The sequence below is a fragment of the Maylandia zebra genome, linkage group LG14 (assembly GCF_041146795.1).
Source record: "Maylandia zebra isolate NMK-2024a linkage group LG14, Mzebra_GT3a, whole genome shotgun sequence".
Lineage (NCBI taxonomy): Eukaryota > Metazoa > Chordata > Actinopteri > Cichliformes > Cichlidae > Maylandia > Maylandia zebra.
The window spans coordinates 13,914,009-13,941,867 of NC_135180.1; the positions used below are offsets into that span (position 1 = coordinate 13,914,009).

Below are 27,859 nucleotides of genomic sequence, written 5' to 3' on the forward strand. Positions count from 1 at the left end.
TTTAAAGCAGTAACATAACAGTCATAAAAGACAATTCCTTAATTTCATTTTTAGTGCATTCAATACATCCAAGAGTTTACATTTACACAAAAATGCATTCCAGGTTTAATTATGCATTAATTTTCTTATTTACAGTTTCTTAGATCCATTTTCTGCATGCATTACTGTATTAACCTTGAGAAAGAGAGTGTTTCAGAGCAACCTTACATTATAAACCGATGTTTCTTTAGTTTTGTATATTTGTCAGTTACATTTTATTTGGGTTTCTTTTCTAGCTATTTATTTGTGTTTTGCTATTTATTCTAAATGCTGCTAGCAGGGAGTTGCTTCTAATTTTGTTGAACATCTGAAGTTTAATGACAATACAAAGATTCTGATTGTGATATAAATAAAGGGATGTGTCATTATGAAAAGAAACAGCCCATATATATATATATATATATATATACATATATTTATATATATGTGTGTGTGTGTGTGTGTGTAAATACATTGTTGTAAATCATTAATAAATAAAAAATAACAATGCTACAGCAAGAGTGCATTTTATACATTAATATCACACCAGCACTCACAAATTGTTACAATCATAATACTGCAAATCAAACTTTCCTTTTCCTCTTCAAGAAAATGTATTGTAAAGATAATAAAACTGAAGACTTTATTCACGAAATTTTGCTCTTCACTCAGTCTTTATTATCATTCATAATATGGATGGCAATGTTTTTGTCTTTTACTATTATTAATTGTATTCAGGGAAAGGTAATACTGTGTTGTATTATATAAAATACAAGTAGTACAAGCAGCAGTAGTAGTGGGTGGTGCACTGGGCCGGCCCAGGGATCACTGGACAGAGGTTGTCCATGTTTTCATCCTATCAGTACCGTGCCCTCCTCACTCACTCCAGACAGACACAAACTGCTAGCTGACAAGGTAAGACATCACTAAAGCTTTTATAAACTGGAACTGGCGGATTTAATTCTTGCAGTCATTTATAATAATCTCTGCATGAGCGCTTGTGTCCCCATTGCGCGCATCGAACCAGCCTTGCGCGATTTTCACTCTAACCTCGATTAGTCTGTGCCTTTTCAAAGTAAGGCGGCTTCACACGTGATCTGCGTGCGTGCAGTTACTTGCACTTTTTATACTCGCCAACAGCTTCAGTATTTGTGAATATCCGAGGATTAAAGATGCTTTTAAAGTGACACTCTGATAGCGGGAATGATCCCCTCTCTCGCTCTCCCTCTCTTTCGCTCTCTCTTTCACACACGTGCGCGCGCGCGCGCACACACACACACACACACACATGCACACGCACATACACACCCACGGTCTCTGCGCAATATATCCACACACATCGACCCACCCTAAACTTTCTATGACCTGAAGACAAGCTATTTTAGTTAACAAAGGCATGCTTCAATAGTATCTGGAATGCTGGTGTGTTTATCTGCATGTGTTTTTTTTGGGTTTTTTTTTAGTGTCTACAAAGTCTTACTTATACTACAATGCTTATTGCACTTAAAAAGTTAAAGTTAGGGCCATATTGTAGTGTAATATGCCTTTATTTTTCTATCCTCAGGATTTTCCATGGCTGCAAACTCTCAGTGTGTACTTCTTGTTATATTGCTTAATTTTCTGACATTATCACTTGGCACTCAAGATGACCTTATGATCAGTACAAGCGATGGGAAAATTCAAGGGAAATTGCTTTCTGTGCTGGGTTCGGATGTTAGAGCCTTTCTTGGAATTCCCTATGGAAAACCACCTGTTGGGAAATTAAGATTCAGAGCGCCAGAGCCAGTAGAGAAATGGGATGGTGTGAAGGATGCTACCAACTTTCCAAATTCCTGCTACCAGATGCCTGATACAGCCTTTCCTGGTAGGACTCACATTAACACAACTGGGCACAATGCATGCACAGACTGTGTAATGGATAGTGCATATCTGTACACTTACATACATATAGCCACTACATAATATGAAATATTCAAAGGACTAAACAAAATCCAAACATAGTATTAAATAAATATTTTCAACATATTTCACATTGCTGTTATTTATATGTTATGTACACATGTTTTATCTAAACAATAACCAGAGAGTTACATTACTATAAATAAATTAATAATATTATTTTATAATTTATTTAAAAATAAAACCTGCAAAAATATTTATCATACCTGATAGCACTAATTCATCACTTGTTTGACTGATAAGTAATCTTCATTTTTTTTCTTTTTAGAGAGAGAGAGAGTTAGGATTGCAATCCACTTTAGACTGTTTTTTAAAAAACATTTTATGTTACCTAAACGCTAGCTTATAAAGGGTAGCATTTTGCTCTCAGACAGTTTTGTCATGCAGAGGTTTTTTTGCACTGTATTCATTTCAGAGTAATGCTTTAGTGGGGAGTGGCAGTTAGGAAACATGATCTCATTCGTAGTGTATGCATTCCCTTTCCCAACTAAACACTTTTTTTAATTGCAAAAGTAAATCTTGGACATGACCCATAAATGTTAAGCAATTTTTTTTTGTATTATTATTTTCTAGACTGATAAAGAATGTATCTCTTACACATTACACTTTCATATATTCCTTAACACGAATACACGAGTCAAAGTTTTCAAATGCCTTTCCCCTCACTCAAAAGAATTACTGCGGTTGGGCTGGCTGTATTTATAGATGAAGCCACCTGTCGGAGATTGTTGAACTACTGCAACGGATACCAGACATATATCAATGTAATAAGCACACTCACTTAATTTAGATATGACATCAGAGATAGAAATGAACCTAACTCACTGTTATCAGGTTGTTGTCAGTGATTCTCATTCTAGGTAAAAACAACCATACAACTGTACACAGTACATTAATGGTAAATTCAAGTTAATTTTTCTTCAAGCTAATAAAATGAAATGGACCGATGAATAAATTAATTTGAACTTGTAGATTGCAGTAATGTTGTCCCAATCAGGCTCTTCAAAATTATATAATTATACTACTGCTGTTATCTAACAAAATTCTTTCCAGGGTTCAAAGGTGTAGAAATGTGGAACCCAAACACTCCTCTGAGTGAGGACTGTCTGTACCTCAATGTCTGGTCGCCACGTTTCAACAAAACGCAGCCTGCACCACTTGCCCCTGTCTTTGTCTGGATTCATGGTGGTGGGTTCATCTCAGGAACATCGTCATTGGACATTTACGACGGCCGTTTCCTGAGTAAATCTGAAAGTGTTGTTGTGGTATCAATGAATTACAGGTAAGAGGTAATAAATACTAATAGTAATTAAATATAGTTATTATATGTAACTAGAAACTCTACACATTTATACAAGAAAATAAAATTGAGTATGACAAATCTGGGTGATATTCTTTTTAGAATAATAAGAGTAAGCAATATTGTGATTTAGCTTCAGTCATACATTGTCAGTATGCCTTATTGTTGTGGTCATCAATAACAGATTGGGAGCGTTTGGTTTCCTGTCTCTTCCCGACAACACAAATATCCAGGGTAATGCAGGCCTTTTGGACCAACGCCTGGCTCTTAAATGGGTTGCAAATAATATTGCAGCTTTTGGTGGTGATCCTTCTAAGGTAAATGCCTTAATTCTAGAAAGGTTTTTCACATGTTGAAACAATTTTAATTTGGCATTGTTTCCAGGTTACTCTGTTCGGAGAAAGTGCTGGGTCTGCATCTGTTGGCTTCCAGCTGCTCTCGCCGGGCAGCCAGGATCTTTTTCAAAGGGCTGTGATGCAGAGTGGCTCCCCCAATGCATACTGGGGCACAATTAGTCAGACTGAGGCCTGGGACAGGTAGTGTACATTTTTTTATCATCTTTGTCTTGAGCCAACTTGGTTGACTTAACCCTTGTATCTAGACTGACAAAATGACAAGTGTATTAAAAAGTCTGAAGATTTCCAGAGGCTGAAACCTGATGACTTTGCCTTTAGCTCCAACAATAGGTCGACATTCTCATTCATCCTCTGTCCATATAGGTACCGTTAGGATTTTATCAATACCAATATTGAAACTGATATTACTTACAAATATTAATACATCCTGATAGTCTGATATTATTTCTGATACTACCCTCCAGAGTTTAGTGTAAAAAGAATACACAGCAGTGGCTATAGTTAATTCTGAAGTGTTGGCTAGCACACAAATGGTGTTTTTCATTGCAGTCTTATACTAACCAGGTATCGAGGTGTTTAGTTTTGTGCTTCAGGTCAATGGCTGTGGTGATCCCACACAGTTAAAAATATCCTACTAGAGTGAGGGCTTGGCTGTTGTCCCAGGCTGCAGCTAAGTTTACAAGGATCTGCCAAATTTGAAGATACTTACACACAGTAGTCTTTCTGTATACTGACACGTTTAATTTTAACAATTCTTAGCAATCAGATTAACAGACTAACAAGAACACTGTGGCTTTGCAATAGATAAAAACATATATTATTTTTTGTCAAAAAAGGCTTTGATCACAGTAAAAAATAAATAATAATGTGTGTGTGTGTGTGTGTGTGTGTGTGTGTGTGTGTGTGTGTGTGTGTGTGTGTGTGTGTGTGTGTGTGTGTGTGTGTGTGTGTGGATATATATTTTCATTCAGTTATATATATTTATCTACTACAAAAAATCATGATTTTTGACTTCAATATTCAGTTCCAAAATCTACATTTGTCTTTCATACTATCTGTGAGATCATATTGTGTGACAATGTGACAATAAAAGTGATTTGATTTGATTTGATTTGATTTGCATTGAATAAAAGTTTGGTTCTATGAGTTCTTCCTTATTTTATTCTTTTTCAATATTTAGGTCTCTTATGCTGGCAAAACTTGTGGATTGTCCCTCATCTCCTGCAGCTCGTCTAGAAGCTTGTCTGCAGCAGGCTGATCCTCAAAAAGTCTCAACCAAGCAATTTGAGGTTCTCACTCAATCGTCACTATTAAGTCTTCCCTTTATGCCTCATGTTGATGGGAACTTCTTACCAGATGCAGTTGATGTGAGTACCCATATTTGGCATTTGGTTGACTTTCTTTAAGAAATATTTTTTTCGCTACATCATGCATCTCCAATAAGTGCTGTTCATACTTGGGTTTAAGGCAGTGTTTCCCAACCACTGTGCCGCGGCACATGGGTGTGCTGTGAAAAATGATCAGGTGTGCCGTGGATGATTAACTGGTTCCACCTGAGTAACGGGCAGAACAATTACATTCTCTTCAAATAGAGGGCAATACAACTATCTGCTCTAATTAAATTGGTTGCCAACTGACAGTAAAATAGTAGAAGACGAAGAATAAATGACATAATAATCATGCTGTGAGTGAGACAACGCAGCACATAATAGCAATAGATAAATATTTGAAAAGAAAAAGTAGTCAATCTGACCTGGATCCTGGAAAAAATTCCTACCCAGATGAGCAAATTTTCCTATATTTGGTGCGCGGGAAAAATATCAATGTGCTTTCTGTGAGATTTTTGTTTGGTGGTGTGCCGTGTGATTTTTATAATGTGAAATATGTGGCGTGGCTCCAAAATGTTGGGAAACACTGGTTTAAGGAAAAAGTTGCATGCAACCAGTCCACATGTTGTCAAAAGAAAAAAAAATAAACGTTTATACAATCAAAGGGAAGTATACCCTCTTTAATTCTAAGGTTATACATGAAAAAAAAATCACAATTATCTGGTTTTTACCAGATTAAATAAAATACAACCTTAGATGAACTACAGTACATGGCATCTTGCACCGAGTGATTTTTTAGTTATTAAAAACAAAGTTAAAGAAGCAGTGTGTGGAAAAAAAATATTTAAAAAAAAAGTATACACTGTGACTCAGTAGCTTGTAGAACCATTTTCCACTTGATGTAACTGCTTTATGTACGACTTCATGACTCTTCATCACTTTTGGCCCACTCTTCTTTACAATGTTGCTTCAGTTCATTGAGGTTAATGGACATTTGCTTATGCACAAGTCTCTTGACATCCCACCACAAACACTTGGTCTGGATTTTTTTTTTTCATTCTGATGTAGATTTGCTGGTGTGCCTAGGTTAATTGTCCTGTTGCATGACCCAGTTTTGCCTAAGGTTAAGCTGTTAGGGAGACTGCTTCACATTTGAGCCTACTATCACAATCCCATCTCCACATTGGTCCTGTCTATCTAAAGGACATTGTTCCAGAAGTTTTGTGACTTCTTCAGTTGCAATTTTGCAACCTAAGCCATGCTGTCATGTTCAGTTTTGAGAGATAATTTCAGTTGTACTATCATGAATTTTAGTATTTAATATACTAGCAGAGGACTGTTGTAGCTATCTGGCTTTTTATAATTTCTCTGATCATTATGTGGTCTAATGTTGGATCACTTAAGAATCATGGACATCACATTGTTTGGAAATGGCCTTCCCAGACTGATGGGCAGAAACAGCTGATTCCTTGTAATCATGGCTAATATGTTTTCTGTCAACACATACTTGAATGTGAGGCCGGTTGGATGTGCTGCCATATTCTCTGAAACGCCTGTGGAGACGGCTTATGGTTGAGAAATGAACGTTCAATGCACGGGCGAGAGATCTGGTTGACATTCTTGCTGTCAGCATGCCAATTGCACGCTCCCTCATTGCTTGTGGCATCTGTGGCATTTTGCTGTGAGACAAAACTGCACATTCCAGGGTGGCCTTTTGTTGTGGGCAGTCTGAGGTACACCTGTGCACTACTCATGATGTCACATCAGCATCCTGATGTGGCACACCTGTGAGGTGGGATGGATTATCTCAATATAGCAGATGTGCCCACTACCACACATTTGGACTGATTTGTGACCACTGTTTGGGAGGGATGGTTATATTGTGTATCTGGAATGAATTTTAGGTCTCTACGTCCATCCCATGGGGAATGGGAGCAGTAACAAAGGTGTTGCGTTTATATTTTTGTTGAGTGTATATATATCGTAGTGGTTAGACTACACGCCTTTGGAACAGAGGATCGCAAGTTCGATTCCTGCCTGGGGCGTCTGTATCCAGTAAGGGTGCTAAGGCTAGACCCCCTATGCTAAGCAAGCCTACCGCAGACATGAGCGAGACAGATAAATATGAAGGCATGCCGGCTCGGACGTCGCCCGGATCAACAAGGTCCGCGTCAGGTGTTGAGGAACCAGGGCACCCTGACGACAAGTGGGCTACTGGAACAAGAAGGCATCAGTGGGCAAGAGACGAAAACAGGGCATTGTTGGAATGCTACTACGCAAGTAACCCCGGCGGAAGGGGCTACATGAATAGGATGCGGGACCTATGGATTCTTCGATATCCAACATCCACAATGACGGCGAAACAACTAGTAGCTCAGTGTTCCAACATTCGAAAGAAGGGACTGCTCTCACAGCTAGAGATTGACGAGGTACAACACAAATGCTATGGCAAGGAGGAGTCAGGACGCCAGGTCAGGGGGGAGATATCATCACCCCCACCCGAGATTGGGTACATAGCCCCAAGTCCGATAGGAGAAGGATCGTTGAGTGCGAGAGGAACTGACCTGAAAAATAGGATCATGGCCAAGCTTGAAACCTGTATCCCCGTAGTCGGTTACCAAGATTACGTGAAGTACCCTCAGAAGGTCTGCTAGATGATGTTAATGCAGCACTATGGACGATACCTACAACCACGATTACCGACACTAACAAGCTGATCTACAATACGGCAGCGGTGATCAGTGAGATGCTTGGCTACAAGTTGAACAGCCACAAGGGGCAGTACCCTCCATGGAGAAGGAGGCTAGAGGGCAACATCAAAGTAGCACGGAGGGAGGTTAGCCAACTAACGGAGTTGCAGAAAGGTGCGACAAAGAAGGTGCATAAGAAATACAGCAAGCTGTCCATACCTGAGGCCTTGGAAACTGCCAAGCAAAGACTCATAGCCTTGGCCAGCCGCTTGAGGAGGTACACCAGAGAGATAGAAGGCAGGAGAATAAACCAGCTGTTCTCCACAGAACCAGCAAAGGTGTACTCTCAGTGGCAAGGGAACAATAAGAGAACAGCACCACCAAGGCTGGAGATGGAGCAATACTGGAAGAGCATATGGGAGAAGGACGCAACCCATAATGGCAATGCTCAGTGGCTAGTGGATCTGAGGGCAGACCACAGCGACCTCCCTGAACAGGGTCCAGTAACCATCACAGTGGCAGATATCCAAGAAAGGGTCTCCAGTATGAAGAGTTGGACAGCACCAGGGCCCGACATGGTTCACACCTACTGGCTAAAGAAGCTGACTGCACTCCACGAGCGTCTGGCAGCACAAATGAACCAGCTGCTAGTTAACGAGAGACACCCGGAATGGCTAACCGAAGGTCGGACGGTCCTGATCCCCAAGGACCCCAAGAAGGGACTGGTCCCCTCCAACTACCGACCAATAACCTGCCTCAGTACTACATGGAAGCTCCTGTCAGGCATCATATCGGCTAAGATGAACAGGCACATGGGTCAATACATGAGCGGGACACAGAAAGGGATTGGCAAGAATACCAGAGGCGCAAAACACCAGCTACTGGTAGACAGAACAGTCAGCCGAGACTGCAAGACCAGACTGACCAACCTGTGCACTGCCTGGATTGATTACAAGAAGGCCTATGACTCAATGCCCCACAGCTGGATACTGGAATGCCTAGAATTGTACAAGATCAATGGGACCCTAAGAGCCTTCATCAGGAACTCAATGGGGATGTGGCGTACAACACTAGAGGCCAACTCCAAGCCCATAGCACAAGTCACCATCAAGTGCGGGATCCACCAAGGAGATGCTCTGTCCCCACTGCTGTTCTGCATAGGCCTGAACCCCCTCAGTGAGATCATTAACAAGACTGGCTACGGATACCGACTACGGAACGAAGCAGTTGTCAGCCACCTCCTGTACATGGATGACATCAAGCTGTATGCCAAGAGTGAACAAGACATCGATACACTGATCCACACTACCAGGCTATACAGCAATGACATTGGAATGTCATTCGGACTGGAGAAGTGTAGTCGGATGGTAACAAGAGAGGGAAGGTAGTAAGAACTGAGGGGATTGAACTACCAGAAGGCAACATTGCAGACATAGAGGACAGTTACAAGTACCTGGGGATCCTGCAGGCGAATGGGAACCATGAAGAGGCCGCTAGAAAAGCTGCAACCACCAAGTACCTGCAGAGGGTCAGGCAAGTCCTGAGGAGTCAGCTGAATGGTAAGAACAAGATCCGGGCCATCAACACGTACGCCCTGCCCGTGATCAGGTACCCTGCTGGGATAATAGGCTGGCCAAAGGAGGAGATAGAAGCCACTGACATAAAGACAAGAAAGCTCCTTACCATGCATGGAGGGTTTCACCCCAAGTCCAGCACCCTGAGGCTGTACGCTAAGCGGAAGGAAGGGGGCCGGGGACTGGTGAGTGTCAGCACCACAGTCCAGGATGAGACAACGAACATCCAAGAATACATTGGGAAGATGGCCCCAACTGACCGAGTGCTCAGTGAATACCTCAGGCAGCAGAAACCCAAGAAAGAGGAGGGAGACGAGGAACCATCATGGAAGGACAGGCCCCTGCACAGTATGTACCACCGGCAGATAGAGGAGGTGGCTGATATCCAGAAATCCTACCAGTGGCTGGACAAAGCTGGACTGAAAGACAGCACAGAGGCACTAATCATGGCAGCACAAGAACAAGCTCTGAGCACAAGATCCATAGAGGCTGGGGTCTATCACACCAGGCAAGACCCCAGGTGCAGGCTGTGTAAAGATGCCCCAGAGACAATCCAGCACATAACAGCAGGGTGCAAGATGCTAGCAGGCAAGGCATACATGGAACGCCATAACCAAGTGGCTGGCATAGTGTACAGGAACATCTGTGCCGAGTATAATCTGGAAGTCCCGAGGTCAAAATGGGAGATACCCCCAAGGGTGGTGGAGAATGACCGAGCTAAGATCCTGTGGGACTTCCAGATACAGACGGACAAAATGGTGGTGGCTAACCAACCGGACATAGTGGTGGTAGACAAACAGAAGAAGACGGCCGTAGTGATCGATGTAGCGGTTCCGAATGACAGCAATATCAGGAAGAAGGAACACGAGAAGCTGGAGAAATACCAAGGACTCAGAGAAGAGCTCGAGAGGATGTGGAGGGTGAAGGTAACGGTGGTCCCCGTGGTAATCGGAGCACTAGGTGCGGTGACTCCCAAGCTAGGCGAGTGGCTCCAGCAGATCCCGGGAATAACATCGGAGATCTCTGTCCAGAAGAGCGCAGTCCTGGGAACAGCTAAGATACTGCGCAGGACCCTCAAGCTCCCAGGCCTCTGGTAGAGGACCCGAGCTTGAAGGATAAACCGCCCGCAGGGGCGTGCTGGGTGTTTATATATATATATATATGTGTGTATTTATGTATGTATGTATGTATGTATGTATATATATATGTGTGTGTATTTGCGTGTTTGTGTACAGGGAGTGCAGAATTATTAGGCAAATGAGAATTTTGTCCACATCATCCTCTTCATGCATGTTGTCTTACTCCAAGCTGTATAGGCTCGAAAGCCAACTACCAATTAAGCATATTAGGTGATGTGCATCTCTGTAATGAGAAGGGGTGTGGTCTAATGACATCAACACCCTATATCAGGTGTGCATAATTATTAGGCAACGTCCTTTCCTTTGGCAAAATGGGTCAAAAGAAGGACTTGACAGGCTCAGAAAAGTCAAAAATAGTGAGATATCTTGCAGAGGGATGCAGCAGTCTCAAAATTGCAAAGCTTCTGAAGCGTGATCATCGAACAATCAAGCGTTTCATTCAAAATATGGTAAATGGTAAATGGCCTGTATTTATATAGCGCTTTAGTCCCTAAGGACCCCAAAGCGCAAAATAGTCAACAGGGTCGCAAGAACCGTGTGGAAAAACCAAGGCGCAAAATAACTGCCCATGAACTGAGAAAAGTCAAGCGTGCAGCTGCCAAGATGCCACTTGCCACCAGTTTGGCCATATTTCAGAGCTGCAATATCACTGGAGTGCCCACAAGCACAAGGTGTGCAATACTCAGAGACATGGCCAAGGTAAGAAAGGCTGAAAGACGACCACCACTGAACAAGACACACAAGCTGAAACGTCAAGACTGGGCCAAGAAATATCTCAAGACTGGTTTTTCTAAGGTTTTATGGACTGATGAAATGAGAGTGAGTCTTGATGGGCCAGATGGATGGGCCCGTGGCTGGATTGGTAAAGGGCAGAGAGCTCCAGTCCGACTCAGACGCCAGCAAGGTGGAGGTGGAGTACTGGTTTGGGCTGGTATCATCAAAGATGAGCTTGTGGGGCCTTTTCGGGTTGAGGATGGAGTCAAGATCAACTCCCAGCCCTACTGCCAGTTTCTGGAAGACACCTTCTTCAAGCAGTGGTACAGGAAGAAGTCTGCATCCTTCAAGGAAAACATGATTTTCATGCAGGACAATGCTCCATCACACGCGTCCAAGTACTCCACAGCGTGGCTGGCAAGAAAGGGTATAAAAGAAGAAAAACTAATGACATGGCCACCTTGTTCACCTGATCTGAACCCCATTGAGAACCTGTGGTCCATCATCAAATGTGAGATTTACAAGGAGGGAAAACAGTACACCTCTCTGAACAGTGTCTGGGAGGCTGTGGTTGCTGCTGCATGCAATGTTGATGGTGAACAGATCAAAACACTGACAGAATCCATGGATGGCAGGCTTTTGAGTGTCCTTGCAAAGAAAGGTGGCTATATTGGTCGCTGATTTGTTTTTGTTTTGTTTTTGAATGTCAGAAATGTATATTTGTGAATGTGGAGATGTTATATTGGTTTCACTGATAAAAATAAATAATTGAAATGGGTATATATTTGTTTTTTGTTAAGTTGCCTAATAATTATGCACAGTAATAGTCACCTGCACACACAGATATCCCCTTAAAATAGGTAAAACTAAAAACTACTTCCAAAAACATTCAGCTTTGATATTAATGAGTTTTTTGGGTTCATTGAGAACATGGTTGTTGTTCAATAATAAAATGATTCCTCAAAAATACAACTTGCCTAATAATTCTGCACTCCCTGTGTAAATGTATAAACAAATTAACTTCACAAAAACAACTAAACAACTTTCTCTCTTCCTTCTGCAGGTACTTCTAAGTTCTGGTAACTTTGCAAAGAAAGATGTGATGTTTGGTTTAAATAAGGATGAAGGGACATATTTTGCTGTTTATGCAGTCCCTGGATTTAATAACACCGGTCAGAGTCTCATCACTAGAAAGGAATTCTTGGCAGGAGTGACGCTTGCAATGGATACTGCGAGTGATGTCATGAGAGATGCAGCCATTTTCCATTACACGGATTGGACAGATGTGGACAACAGGGTGAAAAACCGTGACTCTGTATGTAGTCTTGTTGGAGATCAAATGTTCATGTGTCCAGTGCTCGACTTTGCTCACAGGTAATGAGTAATTCTTATTGATCATATTTTTTAGTCACAGTTAATAAACACAAAACACGTCAGAACAAAGCCACGCCCACATGGTTCTAAGAAAAGGCATTGTATGTATATGTGTGAACTTCTGTATCTAAGTAAGAATGTGTGTGTGTGTGTGTGTGTGTGTGTGTGTGTGTGTGTGTGTGTGTGTGTCAGACCTCCAATTCAATTCAATTTCAATTCAATTTCTCTATTGTCCTGCTGACCAAAGGGTCGTAAACACAGGAAGCTTACATCAAAAGAAGCAGATCTTCCAGATAGGATGTATCTGCAATAAAACATTACAGCCCCCCCCATCCAGAACCTCGAGAATCTGGCTGTATCCATGCTGCCCTCCTGCTGCTGTTGATCTCTTTGATTGAGGCCAGTGATCAGCTGCATCCCTCTCTACAATTGTTTGAAATTATTCAACTGGAGTTTGGTTTCCAGCTTCTCTCTGTAGGTATCTTTACACTTTCTCAGCCCTGCCTTTAGGTCATGGTGTAGGTTTCTCAACTTGTCCTTGTTCCCAGGCCTGAAGATCCTCTACTTTTCATTCAGCATGTCCCAGTATGCAGTCTCACTGGCTCCCTGACTCCAGAATTCTTCTCACAGGCTTGGTGGCAACAGGAAGTCTTAGAACTGCAAGAACATACTGAGATGTTAACAGGACCTGGTTTTGGTCTGATCTACATAGTTGGCAAGGGCAGTGGCTTTGTATACATCCTGCATGTTTGCGTGCAGAAGATCCAAAGTTTTATTTTTTCATGTTTTGACCAGATACTGCTTTAAAGTTGGCATAGTGGAGGCTAGATATGGTTGAAACCGCCAGTGATGGTGATGAAAGGCTCTGGGGGTTTATGCTTTAGGTCAGTGAAAGTCCCGTGTGTGATGTCACATGCTGCTGACCCATTAGCTGCTACATAAACACGTATTAATATAGCGGAGAATTCTCATCGTAGATAACATGTCCTGGATTGCATCACCATTTATTAACAAACACTGCAATCTCTCCATCTTTTCTTCTTATTGCTCAGCTTGGCGTCTTTGTCAGCCAAACTATGAAAAAGTCTGATACTGTGGTGGTGTGGTCCAGGTACCTTTGTAAAGCATAATACACTGCGCTCCCGATACTGCCGATTACTCTGATGCTTTACCAGTTATCCACTTTTAAGAGACCTCACATTCCCCATGACGACCGGTGGAAAGGAGGGTTTATGTTTCCTTCTCCTTGATTATATTCTTACTCTGGCCTGGCACTGATTACGTCACCTTTTGAGTTCCTGCAGGATGACCGGTCTGGCTACAGGCAGCAGTGTTGTGTTTTTGAAAGTGCCAGATCCTGAGTGTGAGAGTGCCAGGTCCTGAGTGTATAGAAACACAGAGCCATTCCACTCAGTCTTACCCCTCATCATGACAAATATAAAAAAGACAGTGAGGACCATAAAATTACAAAAAAGACGACTAAGGTCTATAGTTTGTAAAAACTGAAATCTAAAAAAAAAAGACAAAAAGGACACTATGAATAAAACCGCAAAACACACTTAACTACGGAAGCTGCTGCAACAAACCACAATTCTCACAACATCTAGAGACTAAGAACAAGAACAAGACTCAACTCTTATGTTCTTGCGATTATTGCAAACAAATCCTGACAAAACACTGACGAATAGAGCTGGTTTAAAGAAATGCCACCTTACTAATAGTTTAAAGACCCCCGGAGAGCAGTCATTTTGGTTTTCTACCTTAGACCCCCGCGGAGTCATCATTTTGCGTTTCTACCTTTAAAAGCCGGAGAACAGTCCGTCAAATGCTGGAGTCATTCATATGTATATTAGGTCGTTACCTAGGAATTCTGGAGGGAGGGGAGTGGGGGTGAGTGATTGAGGGGGTGGGGGAGTGGAGTGTTTCAGTTTGCCATCTTAGGGAGAAATCAACACATGTCCTTTGTATGTCCTTTGTTGCTGACATTTATTGATGAAAACAGTACAAAAAACCAACCATTTGTACACATATTTACAAATAATGATAAAAAGTGAGTGAGTACATTTCAACATTTTCAGCAATCACTCACAATCCTGGCACTGCCACGGTATCTGTCGTCTGCATTTACCACATGTGTACCTGTAGCAGTGAACACATCGCACAGTGGCCTGATTTTTTTTGCATCTGTGTTTGACCTGACACGTGGCTCTTTTTCCAGGGCTCGGTGTGGAGGGTTGTGTCCGAAGCAACTGATCTTTTCTTGCCTTCTTCGCAGCTACATGAGAGCGAGCCAACTCCCTTGCAAGCTCCACCAGGAAGTCCACCCGTCTTTCCTTCGTCCCGGTGCATGCTTGATACAGCACATGTGCATTCAGTGCTGCCATGTCAATCATGTTATAAAACACGGCGACTGGCCAGCGCCGTGTTCCTTTGCGGACAGTGTACTCCCGAACCATCTGGTCCATCACATCCACGCCACACTTTGTTTTGTTGTAAAGGGTGACAGTGTTTGGCTTCCTTTTGGTAGTGTTATCAGTCTGAACCACGCTGTGCATGCTGCTAAGAATATAGACTGTCTTCTTCCGTTTGGCCGCATACGCCGTCAGCATGGCAGCAGAGGTTGAAAACACCTAAGAAATAAGATAAATTGTTATTTCCATAGCCCTTTTACACACAATGAAACACATAAACATAGAACCACAAAAGACCTGCAACATACCTGAGTGGTGAATTCATTGCGATCTGTCTGTCTAGTGGATTGAGGAATTTCCCTGCGAATCTTGTTGACTGTGCCGAGGATGGTGGTTTTCCGTCCAAGAAGTTTTTGCGCAAGTGAAAGCGATGTGAAGAAATTGTCCGTGGTAACATTTCTGCCCTTGTCTAGGAATGGTTCCATCAGCCTCATTACTACATTTTCAGAAAGTCTCTCCCCAGTGGGACGATTGGGGTCCTTGCCAAGATATGGGAAGACATTGCAAATGTACTTGGATTTTAGGTCGCAGGCCACCCAAAACTTGATCCCAAACTTGTCCGGTTTACTTGCAATATACTGCAGGAAACAGCACCGAGTCTTTGATGGGAAAAGCTGTTCATCAACGGTGATATGTAGACCAGGGTTGTAGCACGTGATGCAGTTGGTGACAAATGATCCCCACACACTGGAAATTGCAGCGAACTTATCAGTCTTTGCTCGATCACTGCGGGTGGACTTGTCATCAAAGCGTAGGTGTTGCATGATGTCTTGGAAGCGGTTTCGTGCCATAGTTCCAATTATCTGTGGGTTTCCCAGGTTTGCTGACCAGCAGTCATTTACCGATGGAACCCTGTAAACCCCCCGCAAGATGACAATTGCAATAAATGCCATTAGTTCAGGGAGGTCCATGAACCAATGAACATGCTCCGTTTGCTGTGCATGTTGAATAGTCCATTCTTGAATGCTATGAAGCATGTCAAGAGTGATGAAACACAGGAAGCTCTGAAGGCGACTCGAGATACTTCTCCTGGCCTTAGCCGTTGGCTCTCCATCTGCAGTGTACGGTTCTATTGGGGTGAAAGGGAGACGGGTCCCCACATGTTCTTCACGCCACACTGTGCCATCTTTCGCTGTCTCAGTCCCCAAACAAGCTCTCTTTTTCGGTGGAGAAGCAGTCTCCTCATCTGCAGTGTGAACAAATTCTAATTGTGAGCAATGGGAAGGTCAAACAAACTTACTAACTACATCCACTTACTTGTTTGAAATGAAAAAGGAAATAACATGAAATGAAACTAACCGGAAGACTGATCAGACAGCTCTGAGTCCGAATCCGGCTGAACTTCTAGGTCTTCTCCATCCGAGTCACAAGGGTCGACTTCCGTCAGGATCATTTCCAACGCCTGCTGAGTAGTGAGTCTTCTCTGCATTTTCTTTCCTTGGAGAGGAGGTCCGTACACCACAGAATTCTTCAGGGCACTAAGCGGGGTACTGTGACGGGGCACACCCAGTGCTCTATGATTGGTGCACAATCATCTCTATGATTGTGCACCAATCAGAGCACTGGGTGTTTTTTGTACTGGGTATATATATGACACAATCTCACTGCACTTAGCCTAACCCTTCATTGCCCTGAAGAATTCTGTAGATGGAGAGCCAACGGCTAAGGCCAGGAGAAGTATCTCGAGTCGCCTTCAGAGCTTCCTGTGTTTCATCACTCTTGACATGCTTCATAGCATTCAAGAATGGACTATTCAACATGCACAGCAAACGGAGCATGTTCATTGGTTCATGGACCTCCCTGAACTAATGGCATTTATTGGAATTGTCATCTTGCGGGGGGTTTACAGGGTTCCATCGGTAAATGACTGCTGGTCAGAAAACCTGGGAAACCCACAGATAATTGGAACTATGGCACGAAACCGCTTCCAAGACATCATGCAACACCTACGCTTTGATGACAAGTCCACCCGCAGTGATCGAGCAAAGACTGATAAGTTCGCTGCAATTTCCAGTGTGTGGGGATCATTTGTCACCAACTGCATCACGTGCTACAACCCTGGTCTACATATCACCGTTGATGAACAGCTTTTCCCATCAAAGACTCGGTGCTGTTTCCTGCAGTATATTGCAAGTAAACCGGACAAGTTTGGGATCAAGTTTTGGGTGGCCTGCGACCTAAAATCCAAGTACATTTGCAATGTCTTCCCATATCTTGGCAAGGACCCCAATCGTCCCACTGGGGAGAGACTTTCTGAAAATGTAGTAATGAGGCTGATGGAACCATTCCTAGACAAGGGCAGAAATGTTACCACAGACAATTTCTTCACATCGCTTTCACTTGCGCAAAAACTTCTTGGACGGAAAACCACCATCCTCGGCACAGTCAACAAGATTCGCAGGGAAATTCCTCAATCCACTAGACAGACAGATCGCAATGAATTCACCACTCAGGTATGTTGCAGGTCTTTTGTGGTTCTATGTTTATGTGTTTCATTGTGTGTAAAAGGGCTATGGAAATAACAATTTATCTTATTTCTTAGGTGTTTTCAACCTCTGCTGCCACGCTGACGGCGTATGCGGCCAAACGGAAGAAGACAGTCTATATTCTTAGCAGCATGCACAGCGTGGTTCAGACTGATAACACTACCAAAAGGAAGCCAAACACTGTCACCCTTTACAACAAAACAAAGTGTGGCGTGGATGTGATGGACCAGATGGTTCGGGAGTACACTGTCCGCAAAGGAACACGGCGCTGGCCAGTCGCCGTGTTTTATAACATGATTGACATGGCAGCACTGAATGCACATGTGCTGTATCAAGCATGCACCGGGACGAAGGAAAGACGGGTGGACTTCCTGGTGGAGCTTGCAAGGGAGTTGGCTCGCTCTCATGTAGCTGCGAAGAAGGCAAGAAAAGATCAGTTGCTTCGCACACAACCCTCCACACCGAGCCCTGGAAAAAGGGCCACGTGTCAGGTCAAACACAGATGCAAAAAAAATCAGGCCACTGTGCGATGTGTTCACTGCTACAGGTACACATGTGGTAAATGCAGACGACAGATACCGTGGCAGTGCCAGGATTGTGAGTGATTGCTGAAAATGTTGAAATGTACTCACTCACTTTTTATCATTATTTGTAAATATGTGTACAAATGGTTGGTTTTTTGTACTGTTTTCATCAATAAATGTCAGCAACAAAGGACATACAAAGGACATGTGTTGATTTCTCCCTAAGATGGCAAACTGAAACACTCCACTCCCCCACCCCCTCAATCACTCACCCCCACTCCCCTCCCTCCAGAATTCCTAGGTAACGACCTAATATACATATGAATGACTGGCCAATTTAGCTTCCACTTCCAGCATTTGACTGCTCTCCGGCTTTTAAAGGTAGAACGGTAGAAGCCTGGAAATCCCAGTGTTAAAACTGCAAACCAGTATAAAAATGACAATTACTAACACTAACAATGTTTCTGCATTTTTTGTGTTTTTTCCTCAGTTTGTATGAACCACTTTATTTATTTTTCTGTTATGTTTCATCCATCTTGAGCTAACCTGTTGTAATATAATAATATATCTCTGTTATTTACACTTTGCAGGCTCTCTCAACATGGTGGTAAGCCTTTTGTATATTTATTTGATCACCACTCATCAGTCAATCCCTGGCCAGAGTGGATGGGTGCTATGCATGGGTATGAGATAGAATTTGTATTCGGAATGCCTCTGAATGCATCTCTGGGATACACAAAGGAGGAAGTTAATATGACCAAGAAGTTTATGAAACACTGGGCCAACTTTGCTCGTACAGGGTAAGCATAACCAGATGGTCAGACACTCACTCAACTAGTGTGAAGACCCTGATGATTCTTAGAACTGATTTATTGTCTGTTTCAGAAATCCAGGCCTTGAGGGAGCTAAGTGGCCTGTGTTTACTGTTCAAGAGCAGAAGTATGTCACACTGAATTATAAACATCCAGAAGAAAAGACAATGATGAAAGCCAAAGAATGTCAGCTCTGGAGCAAATTTATCCCAAAAGTCCAAAGCGTGTCAGGTTGGATACACAAACACCTACACACATACATGCATGACACATATATAAAGATCACTCTATATAGTCTAAATGAAAGTATATTTTCTTTAAATTTGGCAGGTTTAAAATGAATCTTAAATATAATCTCAGATGAAGTAAAAAAAAATTACATATTCCACAGTGTCATTATTTACTTTAAAAAAATGAAGCCGTCTCTGAAAAAGTAAGTGCTTCTGTAGGAATAAAGAGGGTGATCTACAGTCAGGTGTTGCTACTCAGATCTATTTGATTAACTGGTCACCACCAAGTGTGAACGCGTATAATAACTGAAATGTTGCCAGTTTGCTGGTCTGGAGGATTTGAGGAAAATACATCAGCCATCTCTTAGAAGAAACAATTGTTGCTGGGATATAGGGCTATTTCCAAAGAATTTAAGTCCTTCAATTATTAACCAGTGGAAAACATTAAAGACAGTTGCCAAGCACACCAGGAATGGATGTCTCAGCAAATTCACTTAAGGTTCAACACGTTTGAGGGAAGTTTTTACTTCCCTGCCCTGCGAACCAAAACTTATTTGTGCTTAAATGGAGGGAACAATACTGAGCCAGCTATATTGGTGTGTTTATCACAAGAGCTTGTCACATACAAAGACATGAAAAGTTCAAAAAATATAATTTAAGCATCATTTACAGCACTGTACTCAGGGGGTTAAATCAGGCCAGAATGATTTTATTGCACTTTTGGTGCAGATGTCATGAATTGTAGGACTGTACCTAGCACAAGAGAAGGGGAGAGAGCATAAAGATTTTAATGCTTTTTTAAGTGGCAGCTAATTTCAAAAGTTTTTATAACCTTCACAAATATCAGCAAACACACAAACTATTTATGTGCACAGTTTGTCTGTTAGCTAAAGTTACAGCTAATGTCCTTGAAATAGCTACTTTTTTTCTTTGCATTGTACTTCTGCTAAGGTAAAACTTTCTGTATTTTTTCACCTCTGCTTATTTTAAAAAACGAACCCTAATGTAAAGAAGAGTGCACCAAAATTCATCCACAACAATGTGAGAGGCTGATAAAGTCAAATAGAAAATGATCACTTCAAATTATTGCTTCTAAAGTTGGTTCTGGAAGCTATTGAAAAATATGTCACTCTTAGTTTTTCATAGCCTTTTTTTTGCATTTTGTCTTAGTTTTTGTTAAATAATGACACTAATGTCCACCACATTCTTTCTCTCAGTTTCTGTTTTTCCAATTTTAACATCCTGTAAGGACTAGATACTTTTTCATTATATCTTAATATGTAACACTTTAGAAGATATAGAGAGTGTACATTTGTTAACCATTACTGTAGTTATCTGTAGTAGGAGGCATTACATCAGGTTTTGTTAGGAAGGCGTTTAGCTTGTGGAGGAGAGTTTTATTCTGTCTTGCTCCCCTTGTGTTTCACCTAAGTTTTGGAGGTCTAAGTGGGAGGAGAGGAGGGTCAGTCATCACTTCTCTGAGCATAGATCACACAAGGGTGAATAATACTGATACACCTCCACAATTAAACTTACTGTGGAATCATACACCACATAGCAGAATGATTAAATATTTTTTATTGGAAAAAGGAAAGAACAAAAAAAGAGAAACATCTAACAGTACACACACACACACACACACACACACACACACACACACACACACACACACACACACACACACACACACACACGTGTAAACTAAAGCCGAAAGATTCTTTGTGAAATAACATCATGATGATGTTCTTGTGCTTTTTTCTCCACAGATAAACTGGTGTCTTGTCATAATGCAAGTGGGATTATACTCCGCTGTAATTATTTGTTCCTGCTCATGTTATTGGCTATAACTTTAACCTACTGATGGACTGAAGAGGCCTGTCTTCTACAAAGTTGAAGTCTGGTAAATGTAAATTTACCAGACAGAAAGGAGACGTGGCGTGTGTCGGTGCCTGTTGTGCCAATATATCAGAGTCCCAGTAAAGCATTGTCAATTGTTAATCCAGCTGTGCATAACATATATAAAAAAAGATGAACAAGGATGTAAACACAAAGTCACAAAAGGATGGTATTACACTTGGTAATACGCCTAATTCAAATTGCTTAACAATTACAGATAGAGTTGCTCTTTCTAAAGCAATAAAACATAATCATCAATCAAAATTATCACTGTATTTGACAAAAAATGTATTCCTCTTTCAGTTATACATAATTTTTTTGTATGCATGCACTGTTGTATTTACTCTCAGACAGTGAATTCTCAGTAACTCAATGATGACAATAAAGGGTTGAACTGTTATGAAGAAAAAACTTTTGACATTTAAACAATTGTATGCAGAAAGTCTCATCATTCGATGTGAACAGGATGAACATATGGATATGGTACATATGTCCAATAGAGGATGCTGACAGCTAATGTGAGCAGGTTGAAGGATGACCCTGTGACCCTTTACCACTGGTCTTCCAATTCAAAATAATGTCTGGGATCTGCACCGGAGTGCATGGACTGCACAGGCAGTCACCTTTGACATGGGGCATTGGGCTCAAGTCATTTAACTATTCCATTAAAAAAAAAAAAAAAAACATTTAACAATAAATTAATACAAATACATTTGCACTCACACATACTATGTCCAGAGGTTATAAACTAAAATGTACAAGAGTGCCCATTTACAGTTTTAAAGAGTACAACAAGCGTACAATTTGTACAATTAGTAGACCTAGTATGTTTGATTTGTTGTGTACCCTGAGTCTACATTTAGAGGCTGTTTTTAAAATTACTTTAAAACACAATCCGAAAACTCATAGAAAATGTAGCCATGTAGAAAAATTACTGAGATTGAAGAGGCAAAGCAGGAGACAAACAACAGACATATTTTATCTGAGTACACCACACCCTAGGACAGTTAACTGTGAGCACCGAATAGCCTCAACACACTGCCATTTGTTCTGAAATATTCAAGTAGAGTCATGCTTTAAATTTATCTGCATAAGCTGATCCAATGAGAGCTAATTTATTTGCACTGTTTTCCTTTGCTTTTATGAGAGCAGCTTTCCAGTCACGTTCATTGCTCCACACCACACAGAACTGTCAGGTCCCGGCAACCTACTAAAATAGTGAAGGCATGACCAGCCTGCACCCTAAACCCACTGCTCCACCCCTCCTCTGCAGCTGAGCCACAAACTACTGCTAACTGAATAATTAAACTGAACTGCCACAGCAACAACTTGTCCACAATGTGGATTTTTTTCATTACCAGACTGTATGAATTAAGGAAACAGTAGTTGAAGTTGTAACCTTTCTTTAGGACAAGCAATGAGCATAGGTAAAGCCAGCAGCATTTTTCTGGTGGTTTGTGCATGCACATTGTGGATGAACCTCTGGTCTTTGATGGTAAATGTGCATGGTAAGCTACCACTTGCTCTGCTTTCACTGCTCTGAGATCAGTTCCTATCCTTTGTGTGGAAACACAGCTTGTACTGTATCTCCAAGTACACAAGCTTCAGTGATTTGTCATTGTGACAGATGATTTTCCTCTTCCTCACCACCTTGGCCAACCTGTGAAGTAGAGGATGGAATGTGAAAAGTTGTTAATAACTCCTTTAGCAAGGAATGCCTTGACGATGTTGGAGAGGGGGCTGTAGTTCTTACTAAGTCAGGCCTAATAAAAAAGAGACGTTGCCTAGGTTAATTTTAAATGATTATTAATGTGTAAAATGCACCCTTGCTGTAGTGCTGTATGCACAATTAAAAGGGGGTGGTGGTGGTGTCTGCATGCCTTCCTGTAAAAATCACCACACTGTGGCTTTATTTTTTATGGTTGGGATTCATCGTGTACATTTCTGAATAATTATATTATTCAGAAAACTATTATTGGGTTTTTGTTTGTTTGTTTCTGGCACTGATCACATAACTGTGGTTTTGAGCTATATGACAGACTCATACTTGATTACCCCTTCTTACTCATTTCAACACATTTCTTAGAATTCACACATTATTATATTGAAATTAAAAACTGTCATGGCCTTTCCATTCACTCAGGAGAGTTATTATGTTTAACTATGGATAAATTAATATTTATATACAGCTAATTTTTAAGGATAATTTCAGAATTAACTTCTAATAAAATGTAATAAAGTTGAACTTGTCAGATGCAATAATGCAGTCACAAACAGTCTCACTAAAATGATAATACACTGGTGGTTTTATATAACAAACTTCTAGGGTTAAATGGATATAGTGAAGGACAGCAAACAAATTGGTGTGACAGATGATGGTAGGGAGAGTGAGATAAAGGATAATCTTAAATGAATGTGTCTGTATTATTTACCCTTTGTAGGCTATGTCAACACGGTGGTGAGACTTTTGTTTATTTAACCATTACTGTAGTTATCTGTAGTATATAACTACAGTAACAACACACATGCCTGCTCCTCTCGTTAACTGAGATAAACTGCTGGCATATTGGTTTTACATCTATACTGTCCAGTCTCTCCTGGTGGACATACAGCAGCATTGTTTAATCTCATTTGAGTCATTGTTAACCTTACCCATCTTTTTAGTCTTCTGAGAGCACTGAAGCTTCTTTCAGCCTAAGTACATGCGTTTTATCCTCAGATTACAATTATTATTACTATGTGCTTGATGTGCCTCAGCTTTGGCCCTGGCTCTTCCCCTCTGACTGCACTAGGACATATTGCCACCTGATAAAATAACACATTGATTCGAGCCATATAAAAAGTGAGACGTGTCAATTCAGATTCTTTGTCAAATGAATCAATTTACATCAGCAGCCTAACAATTGTCATGACAATAAATACTAGTTAATCTATAGCACCAAATCATCAGTCAGTCACCTGTGACCTCGCCTCTTCACCTCTGTCTGAGCTACAACATGGCAGAGCTGCCTCTGTCACCTGATGAATGACAGTGAGACATTCCACATACATGCAGTCACACATGTGCTTCAAATACAGTCATGAACCATCAAGTCATCATCCAATTTCACCTGTGAACTTGTATCACCATTACTCTCTGAGCTTTGTGTTGGTTGGAATATTTGCAAAATCATGACTACCTCATGACATTTTGTCTCAAAAATTAACCCTATGAATATGTCAGTACCATTAGGATGAAATTATTGTGTTTGATTTTCTTTACTCGAATAGATCAAATTATTGGTGGGGACATGTCCCTTCCGTCCATGCCAAATCTACGCCCTTGAATGAAAAGTTCCAAGGCTGCTAAGAATGAAACCCAAGTGCTAGATACTGAAATAAAGATTTCACACACTTTATTATCAAATGATACTGTGAGCTAGGAAGCTGTGAGCTCAGAAAACATGCTCTGGAAACATGCATCATCAACAGCTGTTACCAACTCTAGAAAAGCAAACATTTTGGTGCTTTGCTCTCTCCTGTCAGTTTTCAGTCTTGGACTCCCCCATGGCACAGCCCCATAGCATCCTGTATAACCTGGGAAATAAACTAGATCCAGATAGTGGAACGCCTTACCGTTTTTTCATCCCACTTTCCACCAGATCTCAGCTACTGCATTGGGAAGCCACAGCCAAATTCACCTGTCATCCCACTCTAACATTCCCTCAGAGGCTGTTTTGGTGGCCATCTTTGGTCAAAGATTTGCAGAGTATGTGGGAGCGTGTTCTGAAAACAGAACACAAAATAACTAACACCCTGTTCACATCCAGCTGGATTACTGAGACCCTTACCTGTACCTGGGCAGCTGTGGTCCCACATCTCATTGGATTTCATCAACAGGCATCCCTCTGCATCATGTAACACCACTATTTTTACAATCATTGATCGTCTCTGCAAACCAGCCCAACTCATCGCTCCTCCTAAACTTCCAATGGCTTTGGAAACTGCTCAGTTTCTAGCCTAGCATGTATTCCGACTCCATTGCATTCCCCTGGACATTATGAAATAAAATTTAATTGAAAAATTGAACTATGTTTTTGATTGAGCCTGCCAATTTAAACTGGAAAGAATTCTACATTTAAATTGTCAGTTTGTCATCAGTTTTCCATTCACAGACCAATGAACATACTGGGAGACTCATTTAGGAGCTGGAGGCAGCACTTTGTTGTGTGCCATCCTCCAATCAAACCAACTGAAGCCCCCACCTGGTGTGGGCTGATTATGCCAAGAACTCATCAACATGTCTTGATGCATGTTCAGTCATCCAGGTAAGGATATTCCAAAAAGTTGTTTTGTTCATCTGGATGTAGCGTTTTTAGTGAAAACACTACGTCCAGGTGAACAAAATCAACTTTTTGGAACTCATTAACATTTGCCGACACAGACTTGTCATCCTTTGATGCTGAGTTGAGCACCCCCTCTGTCCAGCAGCATCCCCACCACTGCCAGCACTTTTGGAGGGCAACCTGGATGCCTTGTTGAAAATGGCAACAAGCAGCGTGCTGACTGCCATCAAGTCCCAGCGCCCAAGTACACCCCAGGTCAAAAAATATGGTTGCCTATCAACAATATCTTGTTGCACACTAAGTCAAAAAAATTGTCTTCAAGATCGTTTGTCCCTTTGAGATCCTGTCTATCATCAGCCCTGTCACTGTCCTTCTGAGATTAACCTGACATGTGAAAATTCACAACTCTTTCCATGTGTCTCACGTTAACCCCATTCTGTCCAGCCTTCAACCTCCATGAACTGAAGCAATGTTGTAAATAAGAGTGAGCCAAAATTTCTCTACAACTACTTCATAGCTGCTATAGGTGGCTCTGCGGGGTTCTACAGTATAGTTTTTTCCACATACTGTTTCTTTATTTTGGCTTAGTTTTGTTAAATAATGTCAGTGTAATATGTTATTTGTAATTGCTCATCTGTGGTTTACCTAATTAAGTAAAATTAAGACCTAGTGAGAACTACGGAATTGTCTGTTATGTTCCGATATGTAAAATTTCAGACTTAACAGGAAGTACTTTATTTTAACTATGACTTAGCTATCTGTAGTAGAAGCATTGCATCTGATAAGGATTCTGCCTTGTTCAGCTGGTAGAGCACATTTGCATTCGGTCTTACTCCCTTTTTCACGTTAGTTGTGGCAGTCTGAGTGGGAGGTAAGGAGGATAAGTCATCACTTCACTGAACATGATCACACACTGGCTAAATAATACTAATACACCTCCAGAATTACCCTTTCTCTGTAATAATAAACCACATAGGAAAAGTAGACTTCATCAGGCAAATGTTAAATTTTTTTTAATTTTTTTAATTGCAGGAGTTGATAAAATCTCAAAGTGAATTTTTACTTTTAAATGAAAATAAAAAGGACACCATTATGTAAACAAGATATCACATAAAATATATTAAATTGCTCTTTTATTTGACTTTTTAAAGTGACTCTAAAATGCTTTCTGACCACCCTTTACAAAATATGGAGATGTTTTGCCTCAGGTGGCAGAGTAGGTCAGTTGCAGCAAGCAGTGTATGCATCTGTATTAGAAAGGATGTTTACAAAGATATTTGTTACAAAAATAGTCACACTTTAATATTACTTACACTTTACTCACACTTACAATTTACATGCAGTAACTGTCATGGAATTTTATGTCTGTATACATAAACTTTGTGACAATGTACAACTTGTTCTATGGGGTGTTCCATCAATTCTTGTCTTATGAGTGTAAATTCAACAATACGGAAAATGATTAGGGCCACTGGGGGAAGAAAAAAAGTGGGCACATCTTTTTTTTTCTTCTTCTTTTCCAGAATTCTGAGAAAAAAGGTCAGAATCAGAATTCTGACTTTAATCTCAAAATTCTGACTTTTTTCTGAGAATTCTGAGATTAAAGTCAGAAGACTGATTTTCTGATTTTCTCAGAATTCTGGAAAAGAAGAAAAAAAGTAGCCCTAATCCTCTTCCGTATGCTGGGTCTGCGCTTCCACAGAGTTAACAATCTGTTGTAAAAAGAAGTAACACAGTATGTCTCACACTGTAGTCACATTTTTCCCTGTAATATCCACCATTTTCTTAACAACACAGTGTAATAGCATAATCATGTCACGGTCGGATGGTCTTCCCGGACGACCTGCTTGTTTGTTTGTGATGTGTGTGTATGCCCTCCTCTCTTTCTCTCTCCCTCCCTACTCTGCGGGTCTGGCTGCCGAGGAACGGCGTCTCCGAGAGAGTGAGAAAGGCCGATCTCTGACCCGGAAGTGTAATCTTCGGCTCCAGCTGCCGCTAATCTTTCCTCACTAGACGGAGGTATTTAACGATGTGTCCAGACGGCAGTCGACGCTGGATTGTACTCGGAGCTCGGTAGCTAAGTGTGCGCGTGATCTTGTCACCCGCGTGGCCAGGCAAGCCTTCTCATCCATTGTTGTGTTTGCTCGACTTTCAGATTGGAGAAGTACGGGACGGAGGAGTGGAGTAAAGGATTCACTGGTGTTTTCGGGAGGAGGAGCTCACACGGAAGGAGCGCACACAGACCTCACGGGAAAACTCACCTTCACCACTTCTGGAAACTGAAAAAAAAAGGACAATTATTGGATATATTGATGTTTAAGGACTATCTTTCACGCACTGTAAATAAACGCACTGTCTGCTTCAACCCAGAGCTCCGCGCTTGAGTCCATACCTTCCATCAGCCGTGACAAATCAACATATAGCCTGTAAACACAGTTTCTGTCACACAAAAACCCTGAAAAATTACAGTCAAAGGTTAAATCTGCAAAGCTCACACAGTGTCATGTGACCAAAAGTTTCCAACTCTGGTCTCCTCCTGCTCCTGCAACAAAAGACACACACATCCATACAGCTACCCCACTTTGTCACATCTGGGTGGGAGTTAACCTTGCATAGTGGTGTCAAGTCAGTCATGTCAGTCAACTCTTGTCAGCTTTTACCAG

At 41.4% G+C, this 27,859-nt stretch overlaps 1 protein-coding gene across 4 annotated transcripts; it reads left to right on the forward strand.

Annotated features, from left to right (window-relative positions):
* The first annotated feature begins 853 nt into the window (after nucleotides 1-853).
* Nucleotides 854-27,561, forward strand: LOC101487581 (acetylcholinesterase). 4 transcript variants are annotated; one of them, XM_076892262.1, is made up of 12 exons: nucleotides 854-933; nucleotides 1,583-1,882; nucleotides 3,031-3,259; nucleotides 3,462-3,594; nucleotides 3,662-3,813; nucleotides 4,814-5,000; nucleotides 12,142-12,452; nucleotides 18,524-18,733; nucleotides 18,819-18,976; nucleotides 20,742-25,178; nucleotides 25,339-27,269; nucleotides 27,352-27,561. In XM_076892262.1, exons 2-10 carry the CDS (start codon nucleotides 1,591-1,593, stop codon nucleotides 20,834-20,836), a joined length of 1,767 nt encoding a protein of 588 aa, XP_076748377.1. In that variant the 5' UTR covers nucleotides 854-933; nucleotides 1,583-1,590; the 3' UTR covers nucleotides 20,837-25,178; nucleotides 25,339-27,269; nucleotides 27,352-27,561. The 4 variants fall into 4 exon arrangements, with proteins under 4 accessions (XP_076748377.1, XP_014264133.1, XP_076748378.1 ...); XM_014408647.4 differs by having other exon boundaries at nucleotides 20,742-27,269; XM_076892263.1 differs by lacking the exons at nucleotides 18,524-18,733; nucleotides 18,819-18,976; nucleotides 20,742-25,178; nucleotides 25,339-27,269; nucleotides 27,352-27,561 and adding exons at nucleotides 12,700-12,926; nucleotides 13,001-14,304.
* The last annotated feature ends 298 nt before the right edge of the window (nucleotides 27,562-27,859 follow it).

Bases quoted from the DNA above. Each gene is read 5' to 3' on its own strand.
- LOC101487581 (XM_014408647.4), top strand. From the start codon at position 1,591: ATGGCTGCAAACTCTCAGTGTGTACTTCTTGTTATATTGCTTAATTTT. The intron at 12,453-18,523 runs GTAATGAGTAAT...TACACTTTGCAG, and splicing joins GTGCTCGACTTTGCTCACAG to GCTCTCTCAACATGGTGGTA. The intron at 18,977-20,741 runs GTTGGATACACA...TTTTCTCCACAG, and splicing joins AAAAGTCCAAAGCGTGTCAG to ATAAACTGGTGTCTTGTCAT.